Below are 12,628 nucleotides of genomic sequence, written 5' to 3'. Positions count from 1 at the left end.
CCATTCCCATAGTAAATCCCATTGAACTCAATTGGCTTCCTGGTAATTAGGCATGGATAGTAAATGTGTTAGGCTGTGTGTGCACTCCCATTTATTCTGCATTTTGGGGTATTTCCACTGGTGGCTTGGGAAGCGGTGGGTGCATGGAGATGTTAGCCATTTCTATTTATTTCATTAAAAAAAGAAATTTAAAAAACCCACTAAAAGCAGTTTACAAAAAAGATGTGTATCTGTCCTGTATCTAAACCACCATTTCTTGAATACTGCATTTTGGTATGTTACCGCCCCCCCCCAAAACCAGCTTTGATCCGAATTGAAAAACAGAATGACCTCTGTGTTTTAAGCTGGCAATGTGTACTCAGTCTCTCAGTCTTTAAGGGGACACAAGTTTTGCTAGCCCTCTGGAGCATGAATGACATCACTGGTCTTTAACAAGTGACCAAGGTTGGTCACAACAGGAGCACTACCACCATGCAAATTCATGGCAAAATATTAACAAAAATGCATGCTTGGGTTAAAAGTGGATCCTGGGTCTGAAAAGGTTCAAGATACCTACCTTGCAACCATTTGCTGGGCTTTTCATAGCTGGTGGACAAATTTACAATAGATAGATAGATAGATAGATAGATAGATAGATAGATAGATAGATAATACTTTATTCGGTTATAAGCCCACAAGTTAAAAACCAATCAATAAATAAAATAGCATTTTACATTCTAAAATATCAACTAAAATATATATCTCACATGATTTTTTGTTTCTCATACTTTTTTTTAAAAAAAAAATCAGAACCTGTATTTACTACTTTTTACTGCATTTAACTGTGAACAGCTTTGTTCTCCTCCTAAGTCACAGATCCATAATTGGCTCAAAGGAGCTAATTTTCTTGGCAGGCTTTCCCATATAAGGTTTAGCCTTGTTTTGTTATTTAAGGAAGGCAAAAATCCCAGCCTGTTCTATTCTTCATTAACAACTTGATAACCCCACTAAAAATTCCTTCTGCCTCATCACCCTAGAAGCTGATTTATTTTTTTTTGGAAGCTTGAAGTTGGATTAAAAAGGGGTGTGTGCCACTCCTTTAATAAGTAAACACATGGTAATTAATGAAGAAAAAAAGATATGAAGGGGATTCAAAGCCTCCTTACTCAACACAGATTCACATGCAGCCTGATTCTATGCCTGCTTACTCTAAAGTAATTACAACAGATTTCAGGATCAGGATCAAGTAAATGTTGTGAGGATTGCACCTTGAGGTTGCAGAAACAAATGGTGTTGTTTTAAGAGAGTTATATTGGTTTTACCTCTTTGAAATTTATTATTTAGGGCAGGGTGTTCACAAACTGTGGTCTGGAGACCACCAGTGATTCATGAGTTTCATTTTTAAAAACATTTTTATTAAATTTCTGAAAATTTTAAAGATAAAATTCCAATACATTTTAAATAGAGGTTTCTTTTCTCACTTCCCAACCCATCTTCCGTGATGTTTTCCTTGTCCCTGTTTTGCTGCACCCTGTCTTCATTCCTTTTTAATGATAATCATAACACAATAGTCTCTAATTTTTTCTGTTGCTCATAGCTCAAAACCTGGTTGTGGATTCTTTATGTTGTAATATTTCTTCAAATAATCTGAAAAGGGCTTCCATTCTTCAAAAAGGTAAACATCATTAGATGATTAGTATAGCTTTCAGCACAGTCTGAATCTTATCCATCCTTCTTTAGCAGCTACTTCTTCATCTTTCCATTTCTGAGCATAATGAAGCCTAGCCGCTATAGTTACATACATAAACAAATTAACCATTCTTTTTTGGAATTTCTGTCCCCATAATCCCTAGCAGGAAAGCTTCAGGGGTTTTTTGGGTTGTGTTTTTTGGTAAACTCACTTTAAACATCTTTTTTATCTCATTGTATATCTTATTCCAAAATACCCTTTTTTGGAAATCCACCATATATGAAAAAGGAGACCTGCTTGCTTACACTTCCAGCAGTTATTGGAGACCTTCTTATACATTTTAGATAATTTATCTGGTGTTAAATACCATCTATACATCATTTTCATATAATTCTCTTTTAAATCAGTATACCTTGTATTTCTTGTATACCTTGTATTTCACTATTTCCCCTTAATTCCCTGCATAACACTTCCTGTTGTTTAGTCGTGTCTGACTCTTCGTGACCCCATGGACTAGAGCACGCCAGGCACTCCTGTATGCACTTCTAGCATCAAGATAAACAATAATGGTGATAGTGGGCAACCTTGTCTCGTGCCCTTTGTAATAGTGTACTTTTCTGTTACCACTCCATCCACTATTATACTTGCAATTTGTTCTGTATATATTACCTTTATCCCTCTCACAAGTTTCTCCCCCCAGCCCATTATATTCAATATTTTCCCCATAAAACTAAAAAAACCAAAAACATTGTTGAACACCTTCTCTGCATCTAATTGCTTATCATTTCTCTTTTCAAAATATTCTACAGTGTCTAATATAGTTCTAACATTGTCCTTTATTGCTCTTGTTGGGAGAAATCCAGCTTTATCTTCATGTATCTAATCCTTTGAAACTAATTTGTCTCCTAGCTAATATTACTAGTTTGTGGTCACAGTTGATCAAGGAAATGGGTCTATAGTCCAACCTGAGTTGGATCTTGATCTTGCTTTGGTATCAATGTAATATTAGCATATTTCCAGGAATCTGATTCATTAGTTTTATTCAGGTGATCCACCAAGGTGTGTCTGTGGATTTGTGGCTGAAATCAGGAGACAGCATATCCATCATATTACTACTCTCTTTTTTTAGTTTACAGCAGGAGCTGAGAGTGTCCTCTGTTAGGGAAGAAATTTAATTCAGTTCTTATTTAAAGGTGAACCTACCAAAATCACACTTCCTGAAACAATACATGAATTGAGATAGTCATGCCCACTAATTTCAATAAGCCTACTCTGAGTAGGGGGGACACGGGTGGCACTGTGGGTTAAACCACAGAGCCTAGGACTTGCCGATCAGAAGGTTGGCGGTTCGAATCCCTGCGACGGGCTGAGCTCCCATTGCTCGGTCCCAGCTCCTGCCAACCTAGCAGTTTGAAAGCACGTCAAAGTACAAGTAGATAAATAGGTAAGGTAAGCAGCGTTTCCGTGTGCTGCTCTGGTTCGCCAGAGGCGGCTTAGTCATGCTGGCCACATGACCCAGAAGCTGTACGCCAGCTCCCTTGGCCAATAAAGTGAGATGAGCACCGCAACCTGAGTCGGCCATGACTGGACCTAATGGTCAGGGGTCCCTTTACCTTTACTCTGAGTAGGACTAATACTGGCTACGGCCCTAGGGTTCAAATCCTCATTCAGTCAATGGTGACCTTGGGTCAGTTGCTGCCTCTCAATCAAGCCCACCTTGAGGAGTTGTTGTGAGGATAAAACTGAGAGTGGGGAGAACCATGTGACCAACTTGAACTGCTTGGAGGAACCAAGGATAATAATAATAATAATAAAATAATAATAGGAGGAATATGTGTTTCCTGGGTCACAGGTTGCCCACCTGTAATATAGACAATTTACCATAATTTATTTTATTATCTCTATTTTGAACGTTGCGCTCTGCTGACAAAAAGCAAATATCTACAATTCTATGATTCTATGAATCTGGAGAACATCCACAACATGTTATCTGTCTCAAAAGAAGGAAACTTTATGGACAGAAGATGGTCATTAATTGATTTCTGGTTTGCAAGGGTTATGGGTGTATGTCACAAATCCATATGGCCTCATGATGCTCGCCACATTGATCCAATTGATTTGAAACTAAAGGACAGATACATGCTGTTAAGTGCCTCTCAAATGTTTTCAAGGATCTATAACAAGTGCTGTTGGGGGAAAACTGGGCTGCTCTCCCTGAACTGGCCATTCACACACACATCCAGATTTTTTTAAAAAAAGAACCTTCAGTCTTAAAAAAAACCCTAGTTCCTACAAAGTATAGTGTTATCTAGTTTTGATTGTATTCCAGGACTAATTATTGACGACTATGCTGTGCTTCCATGGAATCATGCTCTTATTATTCATAGCATTGTTTTTATCTCTGTGAAAGAACAATTTCTTCACTCTGCATTATTTTCTTTCTTAAGTTGTGGACTGTACGATGTCAAACAGGCAAGCCATTGATAGTTTCTGTATCTCTCAGACATCTGTATTACTATATGAAACAAAACAAAACAATTTAATTAAAAAAGAAGAAAACAAATGAACAAAACAATCACTTTTAAAAAACAAATTTCCCCCAACAAAACTCCCCTTCTACGGTAAGGCAGCTCGCTCATTCTCTGAATGTCAGGGGGCCCTCAGGACAGAGCCTTTTTGTGGGTGCACTTCTGCAATATGTCATTGACACAATAAAAGCACATTCGTGGTGGATTTATACTGGACCATCCACACCCCCTTCAGCTTTATTAGTTGTTCTGTGGTGCCCCAGTGTTACAACATGATTGCAGTCTGGAGGGGCACTCTTGTGCTGCAGTGCAGCAAAAACAAGACAATCCTCCCCCCCCCCCGAACATTTGTGGCCTGGAAAGTGACAGGATTTCATCAGAAAGCTATGGAACAAGCACAGATTGGAAGCAAAGCAGCATGGCCACCCTGAAACATTTGCAGGCCCAAACAGCATTGAAAGCAGGATCACATCTATCCACCCCGACAGCATCGTGAGCACAAATCATCACGAATGCACACAAAAAAAGGATGGCTGGATTGGCCCCACATCATTATGTAGCCAAAACTAAGCTGTCTCTATTACAAATGGCCTGTCCACACACAGGGCTAAAGGAGAGGGGTTGTCAAAACACTTTGAGAATTGTAGTTCCATAAGGTGGACTGGGGTCTCCAAACAATTCTCAGCGCCCTTAACTGACTATAGTTCCAAGGATTATTTGGGGGAAGCCAAGGTTATTTAAAGTGGTTTGATACTGCTTTAAATAGACAGTGCAGATGGGCCTTTGTGGCTTATTCTGAGATGCCACAGGCAGGGTGGCAATCGTATCTGCTGGGTTTTGAACTCAGGAAGCTGCCATAGCCCTTTAACATTGTGGAAGCACACAGCTCTGCCCATGTGGCTGCAGTTGTGCCCAGTTCTTGTCTCTCTTGAGTTTCATGAGTAAATTTAGGCATGTCATTGGTTTTGGAATTGATCTGTCTCATCTGCTTTCTCCGTGCACTGGAACGCAAGCCACATTCCAAGGAGCTATCCTCTTAATCACTTTCATATTTTCCAATGAAATTCAAATCCCAAGTTAAAGACGCTCAATTCCTTAAAAACTCCTGAAAGCTCATAAATCACGCAGGCAAGTGAAGGAGCCTCCAAATCTGAAATGGGCTCTGCAGACTTAATGGGGCTTGTGCTGGCTCTTGGAAGGGGCGTCGGCTGAAGGAGTAGTAAATCTGTCCTCTGGAAATGGGGATACCATACTAGGCTGGTGTTGCATGACTGGTCTTTGAAGTTGCTGGGTCACTTAGACAATTGGCAGGTCCTGCAGTAGCGGGGCAAGAGGGGGGGGGGAGAAGCTTAATGTCTGGTCTTTCTGACCCTGTTCCAGCCACCTACGCACAGATGAAAAGGAGGGCCCCCTCCAAGTTTCAAGCAGATGCAAGCAGAGGGAATGGGAGAGATTTACTGTATGTTCCACTTAGATACAAATGTTGGGTTTCTTGGTTTTGGCAAGATATGCCAAGCACAGCTTCCAGAAATTGGCTGAAGGGGGTGGGAGAGAGACCTCATTTCAATTTGGTAACCAAAGGCCCATGCATTTTTTATTCTGGGTAGACATGCAAGAAAGTGGAATACAAAAGCTCTTGTGTTTTTCGTGAAGGGTCCTTGCTCAGGGATACAGGATACTTCTGACTAGGCTATGAAGAGGCAGGAATGCCTTGTGGGGACTGAGAAAGTATGGTTAACCAAGAAACAAACCATGTGGACCCCGGCCAGGTGTGAGAATGGGCACTCCTTTGTGTCCCCCCACCCACGGGGCCAACAGAGTTGTGTTGACCTTGGCTGACAAGCCCACAGCTGTGCTCCATGTCATCCAACCCAAACTGCCTTCAAGCTGCATCAGGTTTCAGAGGTTCTTAATGTGCTCCTTGCAACAGAGCACTGGCTTGGCCTCAATCCGTATCAGCCACATTGATTTTCTTCCCCAAATCTCTGTTTGCCATAGCTGATGTGGTCTTTAATGAATATGGTGCCGAATGGGAGATCTGGGTCCAAATCTCAGCTTAGCCCTGGGTGCACAACGTGGCTTTTGCTAAGGGCCCTTCCAGATGTCCTTTATATTGTGCATTCATGACAATTTGTTACCTCCATACCCCTGCATATTTAAAGCACATGGTTTCCTAGTTAAAACTAGTTAAAATATGTACAATGGGAATAACGACCTTCCTTTCCAAGATTGTTGTACTCAATAATATACATTAAAAGCCGGACATGCATCAAAATGTAGCAGTATGTCCTCAGCCCCTAACAGCCATTCTGTTCAGGGTTCCAGCCAGCAAGGCAACCAGGGGCTCACACAGCCCAATTCACCTTCACCCCCTCTTGATCTCCACCTTTTCTTTTCCAACTTTTTCCCCTGTAGCTCCTGGTACATACCCAGTCCTCACTGGGCTGTTTTGTGTGTGGGTTGCCAATGTTTAATCATTTTAAAAATACTATTTTACTATTTTTGACCTGCAGAGCTGAAGCAGGGCACACACCAGCCAGCGGATTAGAGCATTGCTGGGCTGAATTGTGTATGTTTGTTTTTTTGGTAAGCCACTTTGAGAATCGCTTGGGTACAAATCTTTAAAAAACAATAACCCTATTGCACCATCAGTGTGCACGACAACATACACTTACTTCAACCAGCTGCACCAGGCAGGCTTTTGATTAACAAGCTGGGTACTTATGCTAAGTTGAAAAGCATAAATGAGTCTATGGCAATGAGCATGTGTGAAATCCGATGAATAGTTGGGCCTACTTCACAGTCAATGTGTAAGGAAAGGGCTGGCGCTGTGTTTTTATTGTAACTACCTGTATGTGATCTTTTTATATGTATTTTAATTGTACCAATCCTTGTTTTTAATGATTGCTTTTTGTATGCTCTAAGCTGTTTGTTTTAATAGTGAGCCACCTTGAGTTCTTGGGGGGGGGGGGGAAGATATTCATTAATATAATAAGAAGCCCGCCGACGTGGCCGCAAGGTGCAGTCTCCTCACTAACTTGGGCGGCTTTCAAAGTCCACCAGGGGCTTCTAGCCAGGGAGCCTGGGCTCCGCCTGCAGCCCTGCGAGGGAGGCCGAGGCCCAACGGGGCGCGAGGCTCCCTGAGGCGGCGACTGGGAGGAGGCCCTTGGGGCCCGGGCGGCGGAGCCAAGCCTTCGGCTTCAGGAGCGCGCGGCTCCGTCGGGCCCCTCAGGACTCCGCGGGCGGGACTGGCCAGGATGCGGCGCTCCGGCCACAACCCCGCGAGGGAGGCCCGCCAAAGGCCCGCGCTGCTGCGCCCGAGGGGCCTCCGCCCGCCCCTCCCCCCCGCCAAACCCACCCTCCTTCCCTCCCCTCCGCGCCCCGGTCGCCTCCTGCCACGAGCTCTCGCGAGATTTCGGGCGGGGCTTCCTCTGGGGCGGCGGAGGCGCAGGACGCGGCGGCTTCCAGCAGCGCCATGTTTCCGGGGCTCCTGAGGGCGCAGCGCCTGGCGCACAGGGCGGTGAGTGGCGGGACTTGCGCGGCGGCGGCGGCCTCCTCCTCCTGCTCCTCCTCTGTCGTCTGGCGCCCGTCTCCCGCTCGGCAGCTCCGCCAGGCCTCCCCGCCGGGTGGGCCGCCTGGGGCCAAGGTCGCGCCGGGGCCTGGCTCCCTCGGCCTGGCTCTGGCGTCGCAGGGGGTCGGGGAGGATCCAGGCGGGGAGTGAGGCCCGGGGGCCCCGGGGGGAATTGGGCGGCTTCCCCCGGCCTCGGCCGCCTCACAGGGGGCTCTGGAGAATAGGGAGAATAGGGGGGAGGAGGAGGAGGAGGAGGAGGAGGAGAACCAGTCGTGCCGCCTGGAGCGCCTTTCAGGGATAAATGTCAGTGTAGCCTCCCAAGCCAGGCGTTTCTCGCTGTGTTTCTTTTACATTTCAGCATTGCCAATAAGCCCACAAAAGTTCCTGACCGGCACATTCCGGCCCCCGTAACCAAAGAGGCTAATAGTCTTGTTTCTATGTGGGCTGCAGAAAAGTGGACTCCCCTCTCCTCTGCAATCAGAATGAAAATGCAGGATACTAACCTCTTAGCAAGAGTTTCATATAGATGAAATTTCATATATATGAGTTTCATTCATATGTGTGTGACGTTTAAAGCATCCCAGAAACCAGATAAAGTCTTCCTCCTTTGCCAGCCCACTCACTCGCCTGCAGGAGTGGCTTTCATGATAATATTGTGGGAAACGGGGATCACAGAATGTAGATTGGTTGATCTCTGGGTGGCTTGCGGGAGCTCTGCAGCAATTTCTGATTCACTGTTACGTCACAAAAGCAGCTACTAAAAGACTCGGTGGGGGGGGGGCTGTGAGCTCAATTCTGGTCCTGAAATCCCCCCCCCCCCCCGAACTGAGCATGTACTCGTGCACTTTGTACTTTGCAGGGTGGGTCTTCTGTCTCCTAATGGTTGGTAGACCTTGTACTACCGGTAGTTTAAACAATGTAGTTCCTCCAAGTCAGATCTGTCCACCACTGGTGTGTGAGATGTCTTATTCTCAAGAGTGTCACCCCCATTATTCCCTCTGTTCCACCAAACACATGGGGACCCCCCACAAGTAAAAATATTTTTCCTTCTTAGTTGATGTACAGTTGTACATAGATGCTTTACACTTCTGTGAGATTTGCTCTTGTTCTTCTTTAGCCAATGTAACTAGGGCTGGGTGATACCTGGTTTTCAACATCACGGTATATCATCAGCTAAACACTGCAATATACTGCAAATCACAATGTCTGAAATAACCATGGAGCTGATTTTCAACTTCGTGATATAGCACCAGCTATACTGATATCTGAAATAAGTCTGATACTGATGTCTGAAATAAGGATGGAACTATGTAGGGGCATTGACTGGCTTCATGGTTTTTCCCACATTGTGATTTTTGCACAGCACACACATGCACCATGATTCACAACATATTGCCAGGTCAAAAATTATGAAACAATATCATGAAATGAACTTCATTTTTGGACGCTATAGCAATATATTGCCCAGCCCTAAATGTAACCTGTTCATGGTCCTCTGGTATCAATAGGCAGTGGGACCCATTGGTTCACATCTATGGGTTAAGGTTAGTACATGTGTAAATATGACACGCAACATGTCATGTGAAATACAAACAATCTTTGCAATAGTTGGTTAAATGTTCAGTGTCTGAAACTGGACAGATTGTACACATCCTGTTTCTGCAGCAATGTCTTAGTAGCTAAATGCTTAAATCTCGAAACAGTTGCCTTAATGTGGCACTCTGATCTTATCCTGCCAGTCTTACTGTACCATACTAGTCTAGCTCATTGACTGGTAGGGCCCCTCTAGGTTTTCAGCAAGAGAGAGGTCTGTTTCATTTGACAAAATGGGCTTCCACAAGTTTGCAGAACACAGATTCAAATATTAGCAATGCAGCAGTGTCTATCTTGTGGAATTTAATGCAGTGTTACAAGAAGCATTAATAATAATAATAATAATAATAATAATAATAATAATAATAATGTAGTAATAGTTTTTATCCCAGGATGCATTCCAGTCAGGCAAAATTACTTGAGGCATGAAGCAGTGAGGAAGTGGCCTGTGAAGTGGGGGATCTGAAGCCTGGATAGAGAATGTGGCTGCATGTGGCTTCCTATGCTCCTACATGTCCTTGAGACAGAGGGAAGAGTATGTATTAATGGAGTGATTTGTAGAATGGGAGAATCTGATGACTCTGTTCTGTGCCTTGCAAAGAATGATGGTTATAGGACATTGTATATGTGGAGCTGTAGTGGTAGTAGTATTAGTAGTGAGAGACTAGGAACAGGAATGTAGTAGAAAATGAAGGTGGTACAATAGGTAATAAAAATATTCAAGGAAAGAGATAGTGAGAAGGAAGCGGTGAGGATCTGTGTGCCAAGTACACCATGTCCAAACTGCTGCTTGGCCAAAATTCCACTTCAGGCATCTCCAGAAAGATACTCAGAAAGATTTAAAGATTCTTAGCTAAGGAGAAGAACAGCATTGAAACAACAGCATTGTTGCTTTTAAAAAATGTTTAAAGACATTGGAATAGCTAAAATATTTGATTTTATTTCTATATGATCATCTAAGTGTGGAAATTTGATGGATAAAATATATACCATAGATTCCGGCATATTAGGCGACTGGGCCTATAAGACGACCCCCCAAATTGGCAGTGCCAATTTGGGGTTTTGTCTTACAAGCCCAGTCTTATATGGCGGGCAGGAGGAAGCCGGCGCGGTGCGGAGCCTGCCGCCTGCTGCTGCGGCAGCTTCGGCAGCCTCCAAAGCAGCAGCGGGTGGCAGTCTCCGCGCCAAGAGGAAGCCACCCGGCACCCACTGCTGCCTCGGAGGTAGTACCCGGCGTATAAGACGACCCCCGACTTTTTAAAAAAAATATATAATTTTTATTAACAGGCCGATCAAATCACATTATTTCCAAATCACATTAGTTCCAAATTATACAGCCAGATTTTTTAATTTTTGTTGGGGGTACCCATACTTCAAGCTCTGAACAGGGGTCCAAGCATCACTTATATTGCTGCTTTAATTAGACAGTTCTATCCAGTTCTGTCCAGATAGTCTCTTTGTTACTTTCCTCATTTTCTTGTTGTTATCATATATTCCTTTCTTTGTGATCTCTGATAATCTTCACAAGCGGGTTGAAAACAAACATCCTCTGTGTGGGTTTTACACTCTCCAAAAATCATATCACATAAGGACAGACGCCATTTCCACACCTCCGTAAATAACTTTCCCTCAGTCTGTCCGTTGATTTCCCCAGGCTTGCTAAGCATATCTCAGAGGGCTCTGCCAGGTCTAGATCACATTCCGATCACCATTCACATTCAGATGACCCTGGTCCTCCTCTCCCCCGTCCTTCTTAGGCAAGCCTGTCTTAGCGAGACGCCATTTAAAACTGCATCATAAAACTTTCCTCTGTTCTCCAATGTTTACCAATCCTCTCTTTGATCAATAATTCACTCCACACAGTTCTTGAATTCCTGCTTGTGATTAATAAATTGCAATGATTCTTCTCTCTGGGGTGGAGGGTTATTAATACTCACATAAGGCAAAAAAAGAAAAGTTTTTTCCTCCACCCCCTTTCCGTTTCACTCCAAACATACCAGTCTCTTAATGGTGATTCACCACTTGATTTATTTGTCCCGCCCGTCGCTTCGCTCACAGAGATCCATTAATCAGCAGTTTTTACTCCCACTCTTCGCTTGATGTATGTGCTTTAGCTTCTTTCCAATTATATATTTCCAATTATATATTTCAAGCTAAAGCAAACCAGTGCGCTGATTGGAGACAGCATCAGGAAGAGCCGACTTCACCCGAGGGCTTGTGCCAAGTTTCCGCACCCCCTTCTTTCGAATCCGGGGGGTGAATTATGGACACCGCTGGCAAGGCAGTCCCCCCCCCATCTCCTTGGGGGTGGGCCGGGAAGGCTGCATACTTCCCATAGCAGCCTCTTAATTACCTCATGTGGGTCAGAGAGATGTTATTGCCGGCCGTCTTCCAATGCGCCACCTGGTGGCCCCCGACCCCCGACTTTTTAACCTCTTTTCCGGGATTAAAAAGTCGTCTTATATGCCGGAATCTACGGTATTTATACTTTACATTTATATCACATCTTTTCTCCAATGAGCTCAAGGCAGCATGCTTGGTTCTTTTCCCCCGCTCTTCCCCCCTCCATCTTATCCTCACAGCCATCCACTGAGGGTAGGTCAGATGAGAGAGAGGGACAGGCCCAGGGTCGTCCAGTGGGCCTTATGGCTGTGCAGTGTTTGTGCTCTATGATGCAGCTATGCCCAACTAGGGAGTAATATAGTGCAAGGCAGGGTTCACACTGGAGGCAAGGGAAGTCTCAGCCTGTGCTCTGGGGAACATAGAGCTCTGGACTGTCTTTCATTGGAAGCTTTAAAGCAGAGGTTGGACGACCTAGCTTATATATCTGAGTTTCTAACACTGTTTCCAACTCTACAGTTTCATTATTCTATGAGCAAGGAACAACCTGAAAATGGGTCCTCAGTCACATGACCTAGCAACCCAGCACAGGGGTTTAGAATAGGTTCAAGTCTGTCCCTGCGCTGTCCAACCCTCCTCTTCCTGGGACATCCTTTTGGGGGACTTAACCTGGCTTTGGCTCAACTGGCTTTGGCTGAGCTGGTATAGAGGACTTACCCCACAGCATCTCCAGCTGAACTGACATGAATAACTTCAGCCTGGGCTCAGCTGTAGATCTGCCTGTTCCAAACTCGCTCATCGTGGCAGGTCTTGGGTTTGGAGCATGCTATAAATAGGTATGCCATCAGATTTAAATGGAAGTTCACAGCACACTTACCAAGGGAAGGCTCAATTCTTTGAACACTTAAAAAAAACCATTTTGCATGA

General features: G+C 44.3%; 1 protein-coding gene and 1 long non-coding RNA gene across 2 annotated transcripts in view; one reads left to right on the top strand and one right to left on the bottom strand.

The window, feature by feature from the left end:
• Positions 1-4,025: 4,025 nt before the first annotated feature.
• Positions 4,026-7,298, bottom strand: LOC310686744. The gene is made up of 2 exons (XR_014516083.1): positions 7,236-7,298; positions 4,026-4,184 (listed from the first exon to the last, which is right to left on the bottom strand). It is a non-coding gene; the product is annotated as an uncharacterized lncRNA (long non-coding RNA).
• Positions 7,299-7,620: 322 nt separating this feature from the next.
• The window catches only part of ETFA (electron transfer flavoprotein subunit alpha), a 33,673-nt gene continuing 28,665 nt past the window's right edge, over positions 7,621-12,628 (top strand). Inside the window, exon 1 of the mRNA XM_083460788.1 lies at positions 7,621-7,717. Within this exon, the coding sequence (XP_083316914.1) occupies positions 7,673-7,717 (45 nt within the window). The 5' untranslated portion in view covers positions 7,621-7,672. The remainder of the gene's footprint in view (positions 7,718-12,628) is intronic.

This window comes from Podarcis liolepis (genome assembly GCF_965112155.1).
Source record: "Podarcis liolepis genome assembly, chromosome: 9".
NCBI lineage: Eukaryota > Metazoa > Chordata > Lepidosauria > Squamata > Lacertidae > Podarcis > Podarcis liolepis.
Note: the sequence above shows the minus strand (reverse complement) of the source record. Positions and strands in the feature narration are given on the sequence as shown.